Source organism: Numenius arquata, chromosome 3 (genome assembly GCF_964106895.1).
Source record: "Numenius arquata chromosome 3, bNumArq3.hap1.1, whole genome shotgun sequence".
NCBI classification, from domain to species: Eukaryota; Metazoa; Chordata; class Aves; order Charadriiformes; family Scolopacidae; genus Numenius; species Numenius arquata.
Window position 1 is genome coordinate 41009687 of NC_133578.1, and position 25178 is coordinate 41034864.

Genomic DNA, 25178 nt, shown 5'->3' on the forward strand with positions numbered 1-25178 from the left:
CAATTCCCCTGGTTAAAAGAATTCAGGCCTGTAACCAGCGGCGTCCCCCAGGGGTCAATACTCGGTCCAGTTTCATTCAACATATTTATCAACAACCTGGACGAGGGGACAGAGTGTACCCTCAGCAAGTTCTCTGATGATACCAAACTGGGAGGGCTGGCCAACACTCCAGAGGGCTCTGCTGCCATCCAGTGTGACCTGGACAGGCTGGAGAGCTGGGCAGAGAAGAACCTAATGAGGTTCAACAAGGGCAAGCGTAGGGTCCTGCACCTGGGGAGGAAGAATGCCAGCAGACACCAATATAGGTTAGGGGTGGATCTTCTGGAAAGCACTACTGAGGAGAAGGATCTGGGGGTCCTGGTGGATAGTAAACTATCCATGAGCCAGCAATGTGCCCTTGTGGCCAAGAGGGCCAATGGGATCCTGGGCTGTGTAGGGAAGAGTGTGGCCAGTAGGTGGACGGAGGTCATTCTCCCCCTCTACTCTGCACTGGTGAGGCCACACCTGGAATACTGCATCCAGTTCTGGGCTCCCCAGTTCAAGAGAGACAGGGAACTACTGCAGAGTTCCAGTAGTAGGGCAACTAAGACGATTAAGGGATTGGAGCATCTCCCTGATGAGGAAAGGCTGAGAGAGCTGGGGCTCGTTAGCCTGGAGAAGAGAAGGCTGAGGCTTACCAATGCTTATCAATGCTTTATTGATTTAATTTATTATTATTTCACCTTATCAATGCTTTAAGTATCTAAAGGGATATCTGAGGGAGGATGGAGCCGACTCTTTTCAGTGATTCCCAGTGACAGGACGAGGGGCAACGGGCACAAGCTGGAACATAGGAAGTTCCATTCAAATATGAGGAAGAACTTCTTTCTGGTGAGGGTGACAGAGCACTGGAACAGGCTGCCCAGGGAGGTGGTGGAGTCCCCTTCTCTGGAGATCTTCAAGACCCTCCTGGATGCCGTCCTGAGTGATGTGCTCTGGGCAATCCTGCTTTAGCAGGGGAGTTGGACTAGATGATCTCTAGAGCTCCCTTCCAACTCTGACAGTTCCCTGATTCTGTGAATTATTGATCTACATGCACTTTAACAAAACAAAACTAAACCCCATATGCATTGAACATGGAAGATGGTAAGACCTTGGAAGGATGACGTTACCAGAGTACTGTAAGCAGTCTGGTGGTACAGGAGACAGCAGCATCAGTACACACACACATGCACACTGAAGTTGTACAATTTACCAACCCTCAGGCTTCCACGGCTACCCACTGACATGTGCTCATCTTCATCCGAAGCCTATCAAAAGAAAGTATAAAGACAAGAAAACCATGAAAAGAACACAAGTAACACAGGCAGTGAGGTAAATGCAGATGGCTCTGATGGGACAGAAGTAAAGAAAAGACTTACAAAATAAATGTCTTTAAAAAAGAACTGCATTAGAACTATAAGCAGAAAGTAAACCCTGCCCAAGAAACACTGACGAGCATTTAACTACAGGATGAATGACAAGCTTACTTGGGTGTTTTCTGCTCTATGCTCTCGGCCCATGGTCTGAATAAACGAACGTTAAACGCTCCTAGCAGGTTATTTCCCCACCTTCCACCCCCTGCCTCCCTTTATTCTAGCACATTTGCAAAACTCCCCGGAGTGACTGGGGAGAGGGTAGAGAATTCAGGAAGTGGCTTTGGGGTTTTCACTCAGCTGAGGCGGGGAGGGAGGGGAGAAAGCTTGTTTTGTTTTTTTCTTCTAAAAAGGAACTGCCTCATATATGTCTGTTTTCTTAATTTTAAATGTCTAGCTATAAATAAAGAGCAAAAGCAGATACTAACCGAGGCATTTCTTCGGGCTCTACGGGAATAACGCTCACTGTCTTCCTACCAAGGCAGCAGAGAAAAACAAAGAGCGAAGCGTTGAAAAGACAGATACACCGGAGCGCTTTCAGAAAGACACAGTGAAACTTCAGCAATGCTTAGGAATCAGTTAAGGTTAAACCAAATAACGGAAGGTGACACCCTGTCTAGTCAGAAAAATCCTTTTTTCCCCTTACTCGTGACCCCAACTTTCTTCCCCTCCGTTTCATTCTGCTACACATGTTCATTATTTTTACAGAAAAATGTACACAGTGACGACTTTATCTCAAAAAAGTGTTTCAAGGGCATCTCTCTGTATCTGGTAATCAATATACTTACAGTGCTTTTGTCATTAAGCTTTCCAGTTTGCAGTCCTTCAAAATAAATCTCAAAAATCTTCTATCTGAAATGATGTGGAAGAGCAATGGTCTCTCTCTAGTTAATATTCCAGAGGGGGAGAGCCTGGCCCCTTCTTCCAGATGAAAAGCAGCTGTGCTTTGCTGACAGCCTCTGTGACACACAGCATCACTGCCTGTTGCAGGCCAAAGGCTGCCTTAATGCTGGAAATGCTATAGGATCTATTAGGTTTCACCAAACTGATTTTACACAGAATTTAGAAACAGCGATAGAAAGTTTTCAACATTGTAGTTAATGGTTCTCACAGGTGAGCTGATTTCTGAGCAAGGGAATTGTTAACAAGGTGGAGCTAAGCTCACCAAGCAAGGATTTGAAGAGACTTAGTAACTTATCCATGAGATTGGAGCATCGTGGGTGGATGGTTGGTCCATACGACTTTCAAGAAGGCATAGAACAAACCAGCATTTATGCCGATTAATTATCAAGGGCCAAGGAAGTCAGGGAGTTTGACTTCCACGCTGGAAGTCAACTGTTCAAGTTTGCCTTTTTCAGTGTGAGCTACTCAGCTTGTAGGGCAAGACCATAAACAACTGTTTTCATCTGGTACGTTTACAAAATCAGTTATGTTTGAAAGACATTTGAATTTGAAGCCAATGTCTTCCAGCCCTTTAGCAACCTCTTCAGCTTACACTATGGGTGTTAAAACAGTCCGAAGTTGCTAATGGCCAAGTCCGTATCTGGTATCATCTCCACTGGCTTAGCAAATAGTAAAATCCAGGAGGTTGCATTATTGGAAAAAGCAAGCATTGCCACAGCAGCAGCAATAATGCATCTGAACAGCGCCCAGAAAGAAGCATGAATAAAACTTGCCCAAAATTTAACTGAAGACAGATTTGAGAAGACTCAAGTTGTAACAAAATCCACAAGAAGTAAAAATGAGTAAATATATTCCTTGTATCACAAGTGGATTTAATGGGTCTACATGCTAAGTTAATCTTCAAGCAATAGTGTGGAGACAGAGGCGTGTAACCAAACCCTTGCCAGTTTTAAGCTGACCATAAGTCACGTTTCATCTACTGATGTGGACTTCAATAATCCTTGTGATAAGTGCAATTCACTTTTCCAATATGTGAAAATACCTACTTGGAAGGATTTCAAACTCTACGAACTATACAAAAACTTCAACACGTAGAAGTTGTTTAGCTACGTTGATCAAGGCCTACCATCCATTGCTCGATGTCTCCCCATTTAGTATCCAGACCATAATATTTCTACAGACAGAAAAGGGAAAAAACAGAATTTAGATGAGAAAGGCAAACACAGAACGTTTAAAGACATGCAGTGCCAGGTTTTGGCCGAGCCACACAACTCCACACACACACACACATAGACAAGCGAGGGAAAAGCTGCGCCCAGTGCCACCAGAGCAACGAGTGCCACTGGGAAAAGCTGCCCGGCAAGGGGAAAAAGGGGTGTTTGGGGTACAGCTGGGGTACTGGACAGCTTCTCCTTTCTCAGCAGTGGAAAAAAACCCAAACAAACCAGTGCTGTGGGGACAGGAGCAAGGAGCGTTAATGAGTCTTGAATTCCTGACCCATTTAAGTCAAGTCTCATTACACGGGAGCCAAACGCAGAACACTTTCAGGATAAAAAAAAATAAAAATAATGCTGTCAAATCATGTTTACCGTATAGATTCGTCAAACCGGGAAGACAAGTTGAATGCAATACAGCTAATCTCAGTGCTGTATTCTTTATTTGCTGTATTCAGAAATCCCCAGAGCTCCTTTTCAAGAGCACTACACTTCAACCGTCCTGACCAGCGGTGGTATCACCGACAAGGAGAGAAGAGCAGACAAGACTGGAAAGCTCTCTGCGTATCAGTACCAAACGCCACGGCTTTTCCTCAGTACACTGCCTCTTCTGAACCGTTTCGCGGCTCTTAATTTCTTTGCATGACATTGGGAACTTCCCAATGAACTTGCATTCCCACCAGACAGCAAGTTGTTCAAAGATCCGTAAGTTTTATAGGGCTTTTCTTTCTCCCCAAACAAGCGCGTCGCATCTAGTCTCGGGAATTTTGCCTTTACAACCACAATGTTGTATGTGACCATATGTGACCATAATGTTCCTGCGCGAAGAAAAAATCACCGGCCTAAAGCACAGGAATCGGCAAATGGAAATCCTGCTTAAAGAAGAATAATATGTATTTTAGAAAAGGATTTAGATTGTGTGCTTTGAGGTTCACGTATTTGTGGAAAAAACAAGCCTGTACTCGCCACCTTTCCTAGAGGCCTGAGGAGGCAGGAATAGTCAAAACCTTAGGTAACAATCAAAAAAAAAGAGAAACCTGTTCTGTATTATACTCTGCATTTAGCACTCGCTCAATGGTATTCATGTAATTTTACTTTCACCCTTAAAACCTCATTCACTATTCGTTAATAAACTAGATCAAGCAGCTGCAAGTACTTCGATAACTGTATCAGTTTATTCCCACTTCAGAGTTCTTCCTCATTAAACGACAAAGTTATTTTCGTGTTAAGGTCATCTTCATTTCCATCTTAACAGCTCTGGAGAGAAGACTGTTACGAAGTAGAACAGGCAGCAGGGTGCTCAACTGCACATCCCGGATAGCCCCAACTGTACAAGGACCTTGAAATGCTGTCAGTTTTGGGGTCAAATGGGGAAAAGGAGGAGCTCGCAGCAATCCCCTTGATTAGGAAAAATATTAGAAAATAAGTTTTCAGGCCAGTAATTTGAAAACAGGAAATAAATTCACTGCGTTGCAGATTTAAATAGTATGCAAACGTCTCTCCGGAACAAGGAGGAGAAACAACGGTTCAACAAGCTCTTCAACCACATCCCTGTGAGAACAGGAAAGCATTCCCTTCTGCTTTCCCTGCAAATCATCTCAGCCTATGTTCAAACACGCCTAATACCCCTATACGATGCCTAGCCAAACTGCACACGAGCGAAGCATTTCCCTCGAACTACATGAAATTAGAGTGAACGACATGAACCGTTGTTTCTTCCGGCATTACACGCTTCCTCACAAATGCTCAGGCTAATTCCTTCCAGGCAGAAGGCGTAACACGTACGACAGCCCGTTTTAAAATTAACTTTTTTAAAATTAACATCGCATCCTGAAAATGACCCCTGAAAACTGTATGAACTCTAGCTGGTCAGGATTGTGTACAAGATCAGAACCTACAAATTATATGCTTTGTAGTAAATCAGGTCAGGTAAGGTCTTATTAGGGGCTTGCTTTCCCCCCGGAGATGCATTACATTTTCTAACACTGGAAACCAATTTAGGAAAAAAACACTTATGAAAAGGGAGAATTCCTGTTCTCACACGTAGGAAGGATCCATAAACACGCTAATATTTTTTTTAAGGTCTGCTGCTTCCTTTTCCTGCTCTCTGCTCTCCTTACTTTCCGACCTAAGCTTCTGAATTCGGTTTTGCAAAAGGGAGATAAGGAAATACCCCTTACAAGACTTATTATTTCACGAGTTAAGTTCCACTTACCGTCTTTTCCTCCACCAGTTAAAGTTACATAGCCACATGCTTAATACCCCCACAAGAAAAATGTTAATGAATGCAATTGCCTTGAGGCTATTTTTAATGTGTAATCTTTTAAACGGCACATCTCCCATTGGACTGAACTGGCACCATTTGAGGCCTCAGGTGTGTTCGTCCCCTCGGTCACTTCCCATTTCTTTCTCTACGGTGACTCTTCTGCTCTGGACTGAATGGCCGAATGGGTTAAAGGAAGAAATGGTGCTTAGCCATTCATTTGCTTTTTAGTTAAGAGGCTTTCGCCAGACTCAAGTTCCCTTCTACCCCGAAAAGTGATATTACAATTAAATAATTAATGATGTTAATACCATTGAGAGAGAATTCCAGATCAGATTTGCTCGCTAAGTGTCAGTGAAACTGCTAGACTTGCCAACTCGCCAGGGGATGTTGTGAGGCTAACCCACTTATCTTCTCATCCATGTCAGGACACCAACAGTAAACAACCTCCTCGTCTCCCATGGGGCTGCGTTTGTACCAGAAGATTAAATTAGTTCCTATAAAGGAGATTGATAACGAGCCTGTTGATCCACGGGCAGATGTTAAAATTTTGAGTCGCTCAGTCCGCAGTCAACTCCCCAGACAAAACCACGAGTTAAGATATATTTGTTGTCAAATTGATGGGGTCAGGATTAAAAACCAGTGCACATGATTTGAGTGGCTATCTTCACAGACAGATGCACTTATAGAGAAGAACAGCATTTCCAAGAAGCACATGCACTTGTAGGGCAAGCGAGTGAAACGTGCAGTTAAGGCTGCTGGAGTGCCAGAAGCAAAACCAAACAGGCTGTGGCTTTAGGACGCGTTTATCATTCGGCAAGCAATAAAAATATCTCGGGAAAAGAGGAAATGTTCAATAAGGTAGAAAACGGCAGGCTTGAAGACAGCTTCCTCCCTCCCTGCAAAATCTCTTTGGAGCTATTTCTCTTTCTAGGTGCCACACGGTTCACATGCTGGAAGTACAGAGCAACCAGATATTGTAACGCAGAACCCAAAACTGTTGTTACGCAGCAAGTGACCTCAATTAGAGCTATTATCATGATCATCATCTTTGCCATCATTTGAAATTATGAAAAAGAAACTGACTTTTAAAATGAGGTGAGAGAGGATTAAACAACATAAAAGCATTTCTAATGCTTCGGTCACATTGGAAGAATTTTCACTGAATTTCACTGAATTTTTTAGAGTTGGAAGGGACCATAAAGATCATCTAGTCCAACTCCCCTGCCGAAGCAGGATTGCCCAGAGCATGTCAGAGCATGTTACTCAGGACTGCATCCAGGCAGGTCTTGAAGATCTCCAGGCCATGCAGTTTATTTACGAAAACATTATAAATTCCAACACAGCATCCCCGATTTGCTTCAGTGACCTTCTGCTACCAAAGTCATCTGAAAGCCATTCTTCCCACTGTCACCCCTTAAGTGCTTGCCCAGCCTGAACCATTTGCAGCAATACCCTTGGCCTTCAACACGTCTGTCTGTCTGGATCTTGGTGACACAGGGAGCAACCACGCTCTCCTGCGATGGCTGGTTTGCCAAATTACTCTTCCGCCCATTGCTTATTCTTTGCCAAACAGTCTGTAGAAAAAATTATATTAAGTGCCTGACCACACACATTTTACACGGGTCGTCTTCCCCCACTCCTCTTTATTATCCACCGCACAAGACTATAGAAGGGAAGGAGGGAATGGCACGGAAATACAAAGCCTGGGGTGCATCTTCCGTTCCTAAAGAAGTTTTGGGTTTTTTTTTCCTGAAACGCTAGCAAGGCTCGCAACGTGGGAACACACGCATGCAAACAAGAATGAAAGAGCGCAAGCCCTACCTTCTGAACTTGATAGATCTAGGGGAAAAGGGAAAGGAAAGAAACAAGGCAACAAAAGCTAGCGTGAATGAATCAATAGCAACACAATGGTCCGTAGTTTATTCTAAAGGGAAAAAAAAGTAAATCATTCGTACACACTATATACAGCAAAACACAAATACAAAAAAGTGCACATTGAAGTCCTGTTGAGTTAGGCAGAATGAAAGCAGTGTTTACATTCCAGGCCCTCTCCGAGCGCCCAGCTAAGACAGCATTTCCCGTTTTCATACCCCTTCGGCTCTTGGAGCCACACGCAACGTTTGCTCCCCAGACATTGCACCAGACCAGAGCCTAACCCAGCCGTGAGCCAGGACCTCTCACTTTTTTTAATCCCCATCCTTCAAAGTAATAGATGCCCAAACATTCACCCAGGATGACAGTTGTGCATCTACCATCACAACAAAAGAGAGGTTGGTAGCTGGTCTCTTCTCACAGGTAATTAGCGACAGAACAAGAGGGAATGGCTTCAAGCTCCAACAGGGTAGGTTTAGACTGGACATTAGGAAGAAATTCTTCACAGTGAGAGTGATCAGACACTGGAACAGGCTGCCCAGGGAGGTGGTTGAGTCACCATCCCTGGATGAGTTTAAGAGTCGCTTAGATGTGGTGTTGGGGGATATGGTGTAGGGAAGAACTTTGTAGAGTAGGGTTGATAGTTGGACTTGATGATCCCAAGGGTCCTTTCCAACCTGAATAAATCTATGAAAAGCAACAGGCAGTAACTACAGAAAATCTATTCTTCTTTTAAAGACAAATTTTGTCCTTAGCTGACAAAGCACAGCTACAAAAGCATCAATGCTATCCATCTTTTACCCATGTATAGCACAGCATCAGATCGTTAAAAGTCTCTGAAAATTTCTTGCACATATATTGCCAGCATTGGAGGATCTCTGGAGGTTGCTTTTTCAATTTTTAATGTTTCCATGGAGTCTCACACCATTTGCAGGCCCTAATAAATGCACTGCTGACTCTACAAAGTTGTTCCATAGCCTTGAACCATTTTAATAACACACAAAAGCATTACAGCCACTCTAATACATCTGAATTTTGCTTACGTGGAGAACCACCCTTGACTGATCGGCTTTGTAAATCCACGTGGTAACAGAAAACATGGTTGGGTTTCTTTTTTTTTTTTTTTTCTTGCATCTTTCCTAGCATTTCTAAAGTAAGAAATGCTTCTTGTTCAAAAACATGTAACCAGCTACACAAATCCAGAAGGAAATTGCAGCTTCATTCTCCCCAGCTGTCTGCTGAACACCCAGCTTTGTATCTGTAGGAAACATATCACAGCTCTGGTCTGGAAGCCCACAGCTGCCTTACTGCTTATCTTCCTAGATAAGTACTGATGCTGAATAAACACCACCCCCGGCAGCCCTCTGCTCTGCGAGTCCAACCCAGGGGGAACGGTACATTGCTCTGACACCAATCTTCAGCTGGTCAGCAGGCAGCAGGGTAGTCAGTCTCCCATGTTTTGGGATATAATCAGTGGATTCTTGCCATGTATTGCTCTTCTGGGCCACCCCAGGTGAACCCAGATCCCAATCACAGGATCACAGAATCTTCATGGTTGGAAGGGGCCTTTGAGATCAAGTCCAACCATACACACACACAAAAAAAACCAACCAAAAACCAACCCAACCCAACCATCTCAGGCACTAGAGCATGCCCTGAAGTGCCAGGTCTACATGATTTTCTTAAATACCTCCAGGGATGGCGACTCCACCACCTCCCTGGGCAGGCTGTTCCAGTGCCTGACCACCCTCTCAGTAAAGTCATTCTTCCTGATATCTAATCTAAACCTCCCCTGCCCCAACTTCAGACCATTTCCTCTGGTCCTGTCATTATTCCCTTGGGAGAAGAGGCCAACACCCACCTCTCTACAACCTCCTTTCAGGGAGTTGTAGAGGGCAACGAGGTCTCCCCTCAGCCTTCTCTTCTCCAAACTGAACATGCCCAGTTCCCTCAGCCTCTCCTCCTATGACTTGTTCTCTAGACCCCTCACCAGCTTGGTGGCTCTCCTCTGGACACGCTCCAGCAGCTCAATGTCCTTCTTGTGGTGAGGGGCCCAGAACTGAACACAGCACTCGAGGTGAGGCCTCACCAGTGCCAACTACAGAGGCACCATCACTTCCCTGGTCCTGCTGGCCACGCTATTCCTGATACAGGCCAGGATGCCTGGTTCTCAACAACTTTTTTGCCTCAGTCTTCACTGGCAACCCCTTTCCTCCTAGCTCCCATGTTGATGGCCCACAAGTCAGTGACCAAGGTGACAAAGTTCCTCCCACTGTAAGTGAAGACATAGTACGTGATCAACTGAGGAACATGAAAATATACAAGTCCATGGGACCTGATGAAATACACCCCAGAGTCCTGAAGGAACTAGCTGATGTAGTTGCCAAGCCACTTTCCATGATATTTGAAAAGTCGTGGTGGTCAGGTGAAGTCCCTGCAGACTAGAAGAGAGGAAACATCACACCCATTTTTAAAAAGGGTAGAAAGGAGGACCCTGGGAACTACCAACCTGTCAGCCTCACCTCCGTGCCTGGGAAGATCATGGAACAGATCCTTCTAGATGCCATGCTTGAGCACACAGAGGACACGGAGATGATTCAAGACAGGCAGCATGGCTTTACTAGGGGCAGGTCCCGCCTGAGTAACCTAGTGGCCTTCTATGACAGAGTGACTAGGTCAATAGATAAGGGACGACCTATGGACGTGATCTATCTGGACCTTCAGTAAGGCTTTTGACACAGTCCCTCACAACATCCTGCTTGCCAAATTGGAGGGATACGGATCTGATGGGTGGACTGTTCAGTGGATAAGGAATTGGCTGGATGGTCACACCCAGAGGGTGGTACTCAATGGCTTGAAGTCCAGATGGAGAGCAGTGACAAGTGGTGTCCCCTCAAGGGTCCGTGCTGGGACCGGTACTGTTTAACATTTTTATCAATGACAGACAGAGGGATTGAGAGCACCATCAGCAAGTTTGCAGATGACACCAAGCTGTGGGCTGTTGTCGATACACCAGAGGAACAGGATGTCATCCAGAGGGACCTGGACAGGCTGGAGAGGTGGGCCCAGAGGAACCTCATGAGGTTCAACAAAAGCAAGTGCAGGGTTCTGCACCTGGGAAGAAACAATCCTCAGTATAAATACAGACTGGGGGATGAGGTATTAGAAAGCAGCCCTGAGGAAAGGGACTTGGGGGTGCTGATGGACGAGAAGCTGGACATGAGCAGGCAATGTGCACTTGCAGCCCAGAAGGCCAATCACATCCTGGGCTGCATCAAAAGAAGTGTTGCCAGCAGATGCAGAGAGGTGATTCTACCCCTCTACTCTGCTGAGACCTCCCCTGGAGTACTGTGTGCAGGTCTGGAGCCCTCAATATAGAAAGGATATGGACCTGATGGAGCAGGTCCAGAGAAGGGCCACTAAAATGGTCAGGGGGTTGGAGCACCTCTGCTACGAGGACAGGCTGAGGGAGCTGGGGTTGTTCAGCCTGGAGAAGAGGAGGCTCCGGGGAGACCTCATAGCGGCCTTCCAGTACCTGAGGGGGGCCTACAGGAAGCCTGGGGAGGATCTATTTACAAAGGCCTGCAGTGACAGGACGAGGGGCAACGGTTTTAAGTTGGAGAAGGGGAGGATTTAGATTGGATACTAGGAAAAAGTTCTTTACTCTGAGGGTGGTGGAACACTGGAACAGGTTGCCCAGGGAGGTGGTTGAGGCCCCTTCCCTTGAGATATTCAAGGTGAAGCTCAACGAGGCCTTGGGCAACCTCATCTAGTTGGGGGTGTCCCTGCTGACTGCGGGGAGGTCGGACTAGATGACCTTTGGAGGTCCCTTCCAGCCTGGACCAATCTATGAATCTATGCTGTTGGCCTTCTTGGCCACCTGGGCACACTGCTGGCTCATGTTAAGCTGGCTGTCCACCAACACCCCCAGGTCCTGTTCTGCTGGGCAGCTTTCCAGACACTCTCCCCCGAGCCTGTAGCGCTGCCTGGGGAAATGCTGGGAAGCAGAGCATACTTCTTTCAGGCATTGCCCCCATGGCCTGATCGGGTTCCCCTTCGTGATCGTGAAGGACAACTGCAGAATCCAGCTTAACAACTCAGAAGCATTAATTCCTATTCCTACAAGTGCATGGGGGATAACGGAGGCCCGCATTTGAAGCTAGCATTCCCACACACTAATCACCTCGCTTTCCTTTTACTAAGAAAACCTTGAAGAGAAGAATGAACTAAACCCTCTCACAGTTCCCAAGACTGCATACTGACTCTGACCTTTCCCTTCTCCGTTGCATACACAGAGCCCCTTTCATCCGTGTATAGAAGCCAACCACCACCGGTTCTGATGTGGCGATTACCATGTAGGTATTAAAGCTTTAACTTTCCCAATGTCATTGTTTCACCCATGCTTTGGAAGCAACACCATGGAAGTCTTGCTTTCCGAACCCCAATGCTTCAGGCTCGGCATGGCGAGTGTTCCTGTTGAGCACAAAGCAAGAGACAGGAGAGGTCTTGCATCCAGGACCCAGGTTGCCAATGGGTAAGATAACAAGAAGGCCCTTGTCCAGGGCCAGACACGGCGGAGGGCGGTGGAGAGGGACACGGGGACAAAGCCAAGTGCGTCACTGTAACCCTTCCAACTTTTTATGAAACCTGGAATTTTTTTGGCCAATCGTCAGCTAACTGGCATTACAACAGCTCTGCTCCGAAGTCACTTATCTCTCATCAGTGTGCTGTCCCAGCTTAGACGGCATGTTACAGGAAAAAAAAAAAAAAATCAAACACCCTTAAGCAATAATCTCTATTGCAGGAATGCCCCCCACAAAGAGCTTAACATACTCGACAGATATCTAAGCAATCAAATGCCTTAAATAGCACTTTCCTGTACTACAATATGACACCCAAAAAAAAAAAAAAGTGTTTTGTCCACAGTATTAGCAGCAGACAGCTTTCCTGGTTTTCTCATCATACGAGGTTTCCCACAGAAGTAAAGTCTTTCTTAGAAATAACTTTTGAACAGCACAGAACAAGCCAGTGAAGCATGTTGAGATGGCAGCAGAAGGCAGAAATCCTGCTAAAAACACCTTCAACATTGCCCCTCTTCAAATTTTCCTGTGAATCTTCACACTGGTTGTAGAAGAAAGATACAGCTTAACCAACAGAAACCTCCTTAATTTCTTCCCTGCGTACGCTAACACCAAGTTTAATAGTCAGCCTCTCCCCTCCCTTTCAAGCCATGAGAATTCTGCTTTTCTCCACTTTTTCCTGCGCTGCCTGGGATTTTAAACAGCTTCGAACAATCTTGAATGCCAGCTGTGCCACGGGACCCGCTGGCACCAAATCCTAGGAAGGGAAGAAGAGGCTTAAGTCACAGTCAAAAGGATGGGCGAGCACATCAAGAGTGTTTGCGAGTCTTTTGCCCACATTAACTTGGCTTTAGTACATTTAGTAATTTTACTATATGCTCAAGGAACTGACATAGGGAAAAAAAAAAGAAACCCACAACAGAAAGTACTGGTAACGCACTTTATTCCCAAGAAATACGAATATGAAGGAGGAAGAGTACGTGCAAATGAATATGCTGGTACAGAACAAATTTACAAAACAGCAAAGCCAAGTTTTGTGCTGTGTCCTTAAAGCGAGAGCTGAAAACGAAGCTAGGAGACAAAGCACAATGCTCTTGCATTGAGCTAAACATACAGGCTCACCTGCTGCGTGAACTGGCAAGCAAGAATCTTGTCTTGCAGATTAAGGAGTGGGAGGAGATCATTCTCTTTTCACTCCAGGCACTAATATCAGCTTAAGTTGTGGTCTCCAAGTGCCAGTCCTCGAAAAGACATTTAAAGTCTTGCCAGCAGAACACACAGAAGGTACTCCTACATAAAACGTTCTCTGCAATTAGCCCTAATGCTGCAGCTTTTATGTGTCTTGAAACATCGCTGTTAAATATTTCTTGGGAAAAAAGGCTTTAGAAAAAAAAAAAAAACAACCCACAGAAAAAAATTCTTCTCTCCATTTTACCTGGTAGCCTCACAAGAATTAACAATTTGTCACTCAGAAAAACTGAGTCGACAACTCCCGACTTGCTCTTCTGCATGAATTAAAAATAAATATCTGGATGCACACAAGCGTTTGTCTCAGGACCAAACATGTGTCTACAGTACGAGCCAAAGGGACCAGCTTTAGAGCCTGCAACTGTAAAGCCAAATGTTTAAAGACCATGGCAGCACGATACGGTAAAAAACACAGGACCCATCACTGCTCCGACTCCCACCAGCTGGGTGGGTACCAGCGGTATGGAAACAGGCAAGGGAGCGAGCATCATCTGTTACAATCGTCCTTTCAGCTTAGAACATGCATTGGCACTGCCATTGCCTCACATGAGAGCCCTCCTCTACTGACTTACTATACAAGGACGCATACCAGAAGAACCTACCGTGACCTCCAGATTAATTATTTACACCTTTGGTGGATAACAACAGCAAAGCAGCACAGAATAATAAATCAGAAACATTCAAACAGTTACATTTATTAGACCTGTGCCCTTCTTAGAGTCTCCCAGGAACCCCTTCTCTGCTAAATATGTAAATATTTATATACATAAATATACACACCTATATATGATCCAAAACTGACCACTACCCTCATCTTCATAAATCAGCATACATCAGATGACTATTCTTGTGCTAATTTTCTTTCTTCAGCTTCAGAAAACAATTTACCTAGGCTACTTTCCTGTTAAACTTGTAGTCCTTACCTTCCTCTCCTTGGGAAAAAAACTAAAACCCAAACCCCACGACCACCCACAGCGGCACACTTATCCTTCTTTCTGCTGCCAGGTGATGAGACGATACCTGGAACACCACCTGCAATCCTGCCCCACCACAGCGCAGGGCAGCAACTTTCCCACGTCTCGCACTGCAACTCAGAGAGTGTCTTCTTCCAAAAGCCCATCTATTTCCGCCGTATAATTTCTCCAACTATGGTTCTACTACAGCAGCATGTTGCTTCACATTAAAGTTTCCAGAAGAAGTCTTAAAAGTCACCTTATATATTCAACCACTACTAAAGCTGTCCCTCCCAGCACACAGCCACGAGATGAACAGTAGTGGCCACGGGCAAGATGTACAACAGCCTAGGCAAGGGGGCTGAGCCCCCACCTGTGCAGCAAACACGGTCACCACCATCTAAAGCCAAGCTCTCCACCGTGAGCTTCTTGTCGCGTGCTCCTTCGGAAAAGGATCTTACCCGTACTGTGGCTGATGAGAAATACAATTTTAAATTTCCAAAGGAATAGACTACGCAACAATTTCTGCCGCCAATTGCGTGTGCTACATGAAATGATTTCTGCCAGAAGAAGAGCTCGGGATGATGCCGTGTAGCCCTCACCGTTTACCGATGAGCTTTACTACACAGCTGTGACTAATTAATCTTTGGTGTACTCTTCACGTATGGCCAGCCTACAGAACCAGCACAGGGCGTTTTAATGGCTTTCTGATGAAGAGGCAGCTCATTTTACCTACAGCAGCATTCGTAAGATACAGAACAGAAAGAAAAAATTAAAAAAAAAAACCTCTCAGACACCTGGTGCTTTTGCATTGACATTTCTTTTGTTGTGGCAAGCAGAATGTTAGTTAAAACATGTACGTAGACTCACGATGCAAAAGTCAACCAACCATTTTAAAATGAGGAAAATGAAGCACATTAAGAAATGGCGTTAATACTAGATGGTGGGCAGACGAGAAGCCAATTTCCAGCCCAAATCCAAATCATGAAAACACCCTACTTCACTGCTAGCAAGAGCTATACTGCCACGCTTAACAGCTTGTGATGGTAACATCTGGAAACTTTTAACCCAAACCAACAACATAAATATATTCTCAAGTAATCCACACTCCACGAGAAGCCTGTAAGGGCATGTACACTGCTTTAAGCATGAACAAGTACACACACATGCAATAAATTGATTTATTGCTTTAACCCCTGAAACTGGCTCTGAAAAGCCTTCTGAAGTAGTAAAGCAAGTGCTTTAAGTTCTGGTTGTTCAACATGGCAAGAGTGGGAATGTGCTGTTTATTTCTCTGAAAAGGAAAATGAAGATAGCAGACAACAAGCTGTACAGACACCAGTATCACAGGACGTTCTCCTCCAAGGAAGGGCTAGGTGCCAAATCTCTCACGTTGACCGCTGCTTGGGATTTTCTGTATTTGTTTACTTTTATTATATCTGCAAGGTACTTGAGGCAATGAAAAACTTCCTGCAGCCATCCTTACCAACTCTACCTTCCACCTGGGGGCTGAGATCAAGCTATTTGAAAAAAATTACAGAATATCCAAGCTTGCGAAGTATTAAATAAATGCATAGTCACATTCTGTAATTTATGCCAATGAATTACAAAACAGATTGTAGTGGATATGTGGCTTAGTTTTCACTGAATTTAGTATTTCAGAGCCACATCCTGTACCATGCAATTTCTCTCTATACAAAGACGTTTTCACAGATTTTCAGATCGCTAGCTCTTCAGTTATTAACTGCACAAGCACGCACACGGGCTTTAGCTTTCATACCAAAATTTCAGTTTGCTAGGACACCCTTTGCAGCATCAGCTTTTAATCTTCAAGGGGGTCATCAGATGCACCAAAGTTATCTGCAAATTAGATGGTAACACCACTGTCAGGAGCCATGACACCCATATTTACTTTGCTGCCCAAACAAAACACCCAGTGGTTGTTTACCGTGGATCTCCCAAAGGCTGCTTGGCGAGTCCCATCACTCAGGCTGTAGGCACAGCAGGAAGCTTGACAGTACCGACACTTATCTGCACTCCAGACCTTCCAACTGCGGTCCCGGTTGCAAGAAACATCCTTCAAAAAGCAGCAGCTGGAGCAGTAAGAAGTTCCTCTCTTCCACAAGCACTGTGCTCACAGCAACGCTCCTCCGCAGCTCTTACTCCTGGGGCGTTTGCAGGTACATCTAACCCTGCCGTGGCTACAGGGAGCTAAGACACATCCAGACGTGCCGCAACTAGACGAGACACTCCGGCACACAGCTGAGCACGGGCAAACTGCCCAAGTGCTTCTTTTGCAGGCGGATTACTGCAGCCTGCACCGGCACTATTCCACTACCACGTCCCAATTCACCGTTTAAAAGTGAAACTGAATCCTGCTCTGCACCCTAAAGCACAGATGTACATTTATTCTTACTACGTGTTCCCATACCCTGCCCCCAAAACTTCTTACTTCTTCCCTTTCCTTCAAAATCTATTTGAGAAAATTAAATTATGAGTGCTGTTACACCTATCCCGCTGTCTTACTAAATGCACATCAACACATGCAAGTTTTAAGCCATTCTGTTCTCTATCACTGGTTTGGTCCACCTGTGCCAACCCATGCTTACAGCCCCATTCTAATAGCACTGCTTTAGCTTCCAGACCTTCAAAATGCTGCTCTCTGTTTCTTGGAGCAGAGAGAACAGCATTTAGTACAGCGCCTACCTATCAAACACAACAGGAGCAGAACAAGCCTTTCTGGTCTCAACAATCATTCCTAGACTGGAAACCCACCAGCTCCCACACGCTGACGTGCAGAAGCACGGTAAATTTGATGGTATACAACAACTAGCTCTTCCAGATTTTGGAAAAGACCACACCAGGCGTTTAATCCAAACACTTTGGGGAAAGTAATGTTTTGCCAAATTCAGTTTCTATCATTGCTTCTGCCAACAGCAAATCATCATTTTTACAAGCAGGGGCGACCACAACGCCAGCTTCACAGCAATGAAGCAAGACAACTTGCCAGCGAAGAGACATACAAGGGGCCGAGAGTCTGCCATATTCATTAGATTCCTAACGAAGTGATAAGAATCCATCCCCCCAGTGCACACGGAAACAAACTGTACACTTCAAAGTGTATTATTAAACAATGATTACAAAGTCACCCCCAGCGTTTTCTGTGAATAATTATACTGACTTCACCAAGATAAAACTGTTGCTACAATCCCAATTTTTTTTTCCAGGCTACGTCCCACAATCCCACAAACTGAGCCGCATTAGCTCCACACGAACTATTAACATTTCAGACAAACACAGATTAACCCTTTGTTCCAGAACCTCAGATTACATACGTAAATATTCAGGAAAAGATGATGATGAAACACCCCCCCCCCCCAAGCCTTGGTCATACCTCTTTCTGCTGCCTCTCCAGTTCTTTCATGCGGATCTCCCGTGCCTCTGCCCGCGCCGCTCGCTTCGCTGCCAGTCTTGCTTCAGCCTGCAAAAAGGAACACAGCAACGAAATAAAAAGCTGGACAATTCTTCCTGAAACACACCGGTTAAGCAGGGGAAAAAAAAAAAAAAAAAAAAAGGAGATGAGACTCGGCAGGACTGTAAACTCCTCTGTAGGAGTTAATTCCCTACTGCAAGTCCTGGCCCTGCCTTCTGTAACTTGTTATGCTTCACAGGCGGGTAATACACCCTTGTGTAGGCACTACCCTCAGTTAGCAGTGGTGTTTAATTACTATTTGTGTGGATAGAGAGGAAACAGCAAGATTTATTGAAGAAAGGCAGGTTTTGCTCTCCCCCACCCCCCACCCCCTGCGGCGCAGGTTATTTTTCACCGGTGAATGAATTTGACCAACAGTAAACACATTACAGGCCATTTTTCCTTAACCGCTGACACTGCACTCAACATCCATGGGCACAGCAGCCAGGTAAGCACTGCTGTTCAGCAGGACTATGCACCGCTAGGGCTGAAACCATCCAGGCCGGGGAGCAGGGAACCTGAGAAAAAACGCGCAAACTCAATTAAAAAGTCTCCAGACGTCCATATTCAAGTCCAAACCTCTCCGGTGTGGCCGCCCGCCAAGAAGGGGCCCTCTCGGGAGAACTACAGAGCTTCCTCGCTTCAGCCCAGGTGGAGATGCTATACAGTAATATTTTAATATTCTGCTTTTAATCGCGGCCAAAACCAGTTAGTCGTATGGGGGGGGGAGAAGTGGAGGGAAATAAAAGTAAAATTAGCTTGAGCTAGGTACGGTGCGACTGCAAGGAGCTCACCCTGCGGAATCCAGAATAGCTCAGCAGGGAGCAGAAGGCATTGCTCAGCTAGACAGCCTGGTGGTACACCCAGCTCCTCTGCTTCCGAAACCTTTTACTGGAAGTACAGCATGCAATTCAGCAGGGGAAAAAACGCAATAATACCAAATCACAGAATCTTCATGGTTGGAAGGGACCTCTGAGATCATCGAGTCCAACCATACACTAACAAAAAAAAAAACCCCAACAATCTTGGCCACTAGTACATGCCCTGAAGTGCCACATCTATACTTTTCTTGAATACCTCCAGGGATGGTGACTCCACCACCTCCCTGGGCAGGCTGTTCCAGTGCCTGACCACCCTCTCAGTAAAGTCATTCTTCCTAATATCTAATCTAAACCTCCCCTGCCCCAACTTCAGACCATTTCCTCTGGTCCTGTCATCATTCCCTTGGGAGAAGAGGCCAGCACCCAACTCTCTACACCCTCCTTTCAGGGAGTTGTAGAGGGCAACGAGGTCTCCCCTCAGCCTCCTCTTCTCCAAACTGAACATGCCCAGTTCCCTCAGCCTCTCCTCCTATGACTTGTTCTCCAGACCCCTCACCAGCTTGGTGGCTCTCCTCTGGACACGCTCCAGCAGCTCAATGTCCTTCTTGTAGTGAAGGGTATACAGAAGGATAGAGAAAATCAGAACACCAACACTTTCACCGGCACTTGTAAACAGAAGGAAAACCAGAAAAACCAAAAAGTGTAATTTCTTTTCCCTTCTGTAAGTATATTCGCCGCTCAAACTTGGCAGAAAAGGGCCACAACCTTCGAAACCACAGAACATGGAAAAAAAAGCCGAAAAAGGAGTAGGGTGGATGAAACTTTCAGTTAACGGAAAAGACAAATGAAAACCAAGCACAAGCTGGTGTATGGGAGGACCAGGAGCCCTGTAGTGCTCCAGATCTTAAGTCCTCACCAACAGTAACGAAATCCAAAATACACAGTCACGAGGCTGATATTTGAGTCTGCAGCATCCACCTTCTACAAAACCCCACCACAAACAGCCCCAGTCCCTAAATACTGCTGTCATTCAGTCACCGACAGCCTCCCCCCTTTTCCTGCTTTGCCCCTCCAACTTGAGCTGGTAGGCAGGCAGCACCCTGTTGTGCAAATATGGTCTCTCTAAATGAGCCAAATTTTCAATTCTTGCAACACAGACAACTTCAGCCTGAAAGAAAATTACTTGTAACAACAGAAAAACCTTCTCAGAGGGTAAAAAATGCCCATGGCAGAAAGAGCAGAAGGTTGGTAGTGTGCAGAGCACTGCTGTCTTTAGTCCGTTGCCCGAGTTTTGGGGTCAGTTCTGTGTCCAGTCCTCTTCAATATATTCATCAATGACCTGGATGAAGGGATGGAAGGTACCCTCAGCAAGTTTGCTGACGACACAAAACTGGGAGGGGTGGCCAACACACCAGAAGGCTGTACTGCCATACGGCGAGACCTGGACAGGCTGGAGAGTTGGGCAGAGAGGAACCTCATGAAATTCAACAAGGACAAGTGTAGGGTGCTGCACCTGGGGAGGAATAACCCCATGCACCAGTACAGGCTGGGGGCTGACCTGCTGGAGAGCAGCTCTGAGGATAAAGACCTAGGAGTCCTGGTGGACAACAGGATGACCATGAGCCAGCAATGTGCCCTTGTGGCCAAGAAGGCCAACGGCATTCTGGGGTGTATCAGGAAGAGTGTGACCAGCAGGTCGAGAGAGGTCATCCTCCCCCTCTGCTCTGCCCTGGTGAGGCCCCATCTGGAGCACTGGGTCCAGTTCTGGGCTCCCCAGTTCAAGAAGGACTGGAAACTGCTGGAGAGGGTACAGCAGAGGGCTACAAAGATGATGAGGGGCCTGGAGCATCTCTCTTATGAGGAGAGGCTGAGGGACTTGGGTCTTTTTAGTCTGGAGAAGAGAAGGCTGAGGGGGGATCTGATCAATGCCTATAAATACTTAAAGGGAGGGTGTCAAGAGGATGGGGCCGGTCTTTTTTCAGTGGTGCCCAGGGACAGGACAAGAGGAAATGGGCACAAACTTGAATAGAAGAAGTTCCACCTAAACATGAGGAGGAACTTCTTTCCTGTGAGGGTGGCAGAGCCCTGGAACAGGCTGCCCAGGGAGGTGGTGGAGTCTCCTTCTCTGGAGACATTCCAGCCCCACCTGGACACATTCCTGTGCAACCTGCTCTGGGTGGACCTGCACTGGCAGGGGGGTTGGACTTGATGATCTCCAGAGGTCCCTTCCAACCCCATGTGATTCTGTAACTAGGTAACCGTGGAGAGAAACTGCAAAATGCACCCGCAGCCTCATACCCGGAGCAGACCCCCATGCTCGCACCCCAAAAATCCTCTCCTCTCGTCATCTCGTAGGGTGCTGTTACTTACGGAGCCAAGCGATGGCAGGCTCCAGGCTGCGGGCACGTACCACCACAAGCGTTTTCAAGGGACCGTGGCTTCAACAGCACTTACCAACCTGAAGCAGCTTGTCCAAAAATAAAAAACAAAACAAAAAAACCAAACCTAACCAACCCCACAGCCCTGCTGCTGGGCAAATAACTAGGCAGAACCCCTGCCAGGCAGCATTATGATTTCCCTGACATGTTTGAAATGGTTTATGGCACCCACTATTTATACAGCGTTTATACAAGCTGCGAGATGTACACTAAAAGGCAAGAAGTGACAGTACCAGAACAACTATAATATGGACTTGACATAACCCATTTCTCTATAGCTGAAAATGAGCTGCGGAACCTCCAGAAGCACCGCTTCCCCGGGGAAGGGGAATCTTGCTCCGAGGACTCCAGCTCATTAACGATTTTTTGCGGGGGGAGAGAGAGGGGGAACAGGAGACACAGCTTTAGACAACACCTTCGACTCCTAGTGGTTTAGAGATACGTTCCCTCACCCTGACGCGCACACTGTAAAGCAGCCTTAAGAAACAGCACAAAAATCCAAAGTAAACAAAAAAAACTTAACTCTGTACATATATTTAAAACCTGCACCTGACCTGGGTGAGGAACAACAGCAGTGCAAACAATTAGCTGTATTTTTCTCCTACGGAAAACAAAGGACCCTAAAATCTCCATAAGCAAAATCACACCAAACAGCACAGAACCCTGCGTATTAACTCCCCACCTGCCAGAAAAAGACAGAACAAGATTATTTTGAGGTTAAAATTATTGCAGATACCGTCCTTACGAATTTCAATAACCAGCTGAGCTTTCATGCTAGAAGAACTCTATGCCTGTACGGGAAATTCAGACATTGTGCTTAACACACATAAGTAGCTCTCCTCCTGTTTTCCTTGTACGATATAGGGCCAAAGGATTTACATGCTTGCTAGCTACGCTGCAGAATTCTATCTCCTCCAGAAGTGCACACTGAAATGAAGCAACGTCAAAAATGGAAGGGGGGAGGAAGGAGAAGAAAAAAAAAAAATTAAAAAAAAAAGAAAAAAAAAAGAGTTTAGCAAGTAATTCTCAAGCCTTCCTGAGAAACGAGGCTTGCCAGTTCCCTAGATACCGATACCAACTGCAATAAGTTAAATTAATTTTCCTTTGTGCAACGTCCTAGTAAATGACAGGTTGCATGTACGATACGTTTCAGTTTTAAGCGTCAATCCAAGGGGTGTCTCTAATTCATTCCATTTCAGCTTCGCAGTCCTCCACCTGCTCACGCAAAGCCAATTTGCAAGCCTTTAAGATATACAAGAAAAAGAAAACCACATTTTCCCTTACTATCTTTGATTAACAATGGCTTACATCTTGCAACGAGCATATATTTTATTTATGACATTTTTCTTTCCATGACCACATGGCTCTTCAGCATTAAGTAACTTCCAATACAAACAAGAGAAACAATATATTCCGGATTCTTTTAAACAGCTTTTTAACCTTTAAGTTAAAAATCTGCCATTAGCACATACTGGTCCCTTTGTAAGAAGCCAACAATTTGTTGTTCCACCCAGAGCACTAGTATTTTAAAGCAATTCATTTTTATCACATCAAAACAACGAATGACAGAATTGTTCAGGCTGAAAGGGACCTTGGGGGGGTCTCCAGTCCACCCACCTGCTCAAAGCAGGGTCAGCATCAAATTCAGACCACGTTGCTCAGGGCTTTTGTCCAAGTTGGCTCTTGAAAACCTCCAAGGCTGGTGGCTCCACAGCCTTCCCAGACTCCTCCTTTGATGCCTGATCATCTTCACCTCCTCACAGTGAGTTGTTTCCCCCCTTCCGTCTTCCGCCCCCCCATCACGTCAGAACCTCTTAAGCTCTCTTTTAAGTTAAAACCCACCTTCTCATCCTCCCTCCCTGCACCCCCAATAAGGAGCCTGGCTCTCGGCTTCTCAGTAACCTTATCTTGTATGTTGGAAGGCTGCTGTTAATTCCTACCTTAAGGTCTGGTATTCTGCATCAAATACTGTCAGCAAACTGGCTGTTACATTACAAAACGTGGTCACAAGAGTGTCTGGGTGCTATCTGGGTGATTACACAACTATTTTCATCGTGGTTCCCAACAAAAACCACCAGCACGCTTATGCTGGACAAAGGTGGTTTGTAAGAAACAGGCCATCCTTCCCTAAAGGGTTGTCAAACCCACAGCAAAATGAGACTATGGGTGACAAGAAAGAGGCAAGAAAAACAAATTCTCAGCTCAACGGTCTGATCGATACGATAAGCAATGGTCTCTGATGGTATCAGTGATATGAAACAGCATTGCCGTAATGATTAAGCACGGCCCAAACACTTCCATGAAATAAAGTTTTATTTCATTTCCTCGCATAAGGTTGGTTAGGAAAGATTTAACCTGCTCCTACTCGTCATCCATCTCCCTTTGGCACTGCAACAAAACAGGACCACTAGAGTCCATGGGAGGGTAACTCAGAGCTCCTGAGTATTCACAGGTCCCCAGGAAAGTCCTCACGTGACAAAGAGCAAAAACAGTCCCCCGGTTGCACAAGTCCAATATCTTGTCTCAGTGTTCCCAAACCCCACTCACCCGAGGCTACGCACGAGCCTTCGGAGGGCGTTCCCCAACACGGCAGAAATGTATGACGCTATAATCAAGTTGGTCATTAAACGACCAGCCTGTGCCCTTCATAATCCTGTGTCTACCCTGCTTTAATTGATAGAGTTACTTAACCCAAAGGAGAGTTTTTGGTATTCTGTAGGTGGCACTGGTGACAAGCCAGGCCCTGCTCATGAGCTTAGAGGAAGTACATCAAATCAGGGCAAGGACTGAACCCACACCCAACCACACCTAATTGTGTACCATTTCAGAAGTCCAACTGAAAATCTGGTAGCAAGCCTAACGTCCAGCAAATTCTGCAACAAGTGTGGGAGACAATACGTACGAATCCTGGGCTGCATCAAGAGAAGCGTGGCCAGCAGGTCACGGGAGGTGATTCTGACCCTCTACTCTGCGCTTGTGAGACCCCACCTGGAGTACTGTGTCCAGCTTTGGAGTCCTCAACACAGGAAGGACAGGGACCTATTGGAACGGGTCCAGAGGAGGGCCACAAAGATGATCAGAGGGATGGAGCACCTCCCCTATTAAGACAGGCTGAGAGAGCTGGGGTTGTTCAGCCTGGAGAAGAGAAGGCTCCGGGGAGACCTCACAGCAGCCTTCCAATATCTGAAGGGAGCCTACAGGAGAGCCGGAGAGGGACTCTTTGTCAGGAGATGCAGTGACAGGACAAGGGGTAATGGTTTTAAATTGGAAGAGGGGAGATTTAGATTAGATATTAGGAGGAAATTCTTTCCTGTGAGGGTGGTGAGGCACTGGAACAGGTTGCCCAGGGAAGTTGTGGATGCCCCATCCCTGGAAGTGTTCAAGGCCAGGCTGGATGGGGCTTTGAGCAACCTGCTCTAGTGGAGGTGTCCCTGCCCATGGCAGGAGGGTTGGAACTCGATGATCTTTAAGGTCTCTTCCAACTCTAACCATTCTATGATTCTATGATTTTCCCCGTGGAGAAGCATAACACCTACTGACAGGGGTGGCTATCCCAACAGCAAGCCACAGGGCACGAATATTCGTAGCAGGACCTCCACTGTCATCTACAGACCTTTGGACCAATACGCGAGAGCGTCAGATTTATTATGGACCTCTTCCTCAAAAGCAGGAGCACAACTCAACTCGTCTGAGTTGGTCGAGCCACACTCTTGGAAAGTCTTGGGCTCCGGTTTTGTATTAATAGTTCTTGATTTCTTGCACACCCTGCGAACAGCAAATTTAACTTCACGTTTCTCTCTCTCTCTCTCTGCTGACTAAACCAAAACAGGCTCTGCCTGGCTGACTTCAGCCTTCATCCAGCCCCAGCGCTTGTCAAATCCCAGACCCAAGTCACCTCTAAGGGCAGCAGCAGAGACAGGCACTGGACCTTGCAAGAAACGCAGCCTGAAGATCATGAAGTCACCAATAAATTCGTACAGACTTCTGAAATTTGGACTAGAAAAGCTAAAATTAAAG

General features: G+C 45.9%; 1 protein-coding gene across 5 annotated transcripts in view; it reads right to left on the bottom strand.

The window, feature by feature from the left end:
• Nucleotides 1-25178, bottom strand: part of LRRFIP1 (LRR binding FLII interacting protein 1) — a 137228-nt gene that overhangs the window by 61277 nt on the left and 50773 nt on the right. For 3 of the 5 annotated variants that reach the window (XM_074145089.1, XM_074145088.1, XM_074145086.1), the window contains exons 2-6: nt 17825-17911; nt 7599-7616; nt 3424-3471; nt 1823-1867; nt 1239-1289 (exon numbers count right to left, since the gene is read on the bottom strand). In XM_074145089.1, coding sequence (XP_074001190.1) covers nt 1239-1289; nt 1823-1867; nt 3424-3471; nt 7599-7616; nt 17825-17911 — 249 coding nt within the window. The remainder of the gene's footprint in view (nt 1-1238; nt 1290-1822; nt 1868-3423; nt 3472-7598; nt 7617-17824; nt 17912-25178) is intronic. The other 2 variants (XM_074145090.1, XM_074145087.1) reach the window with 1 other exon arrangement.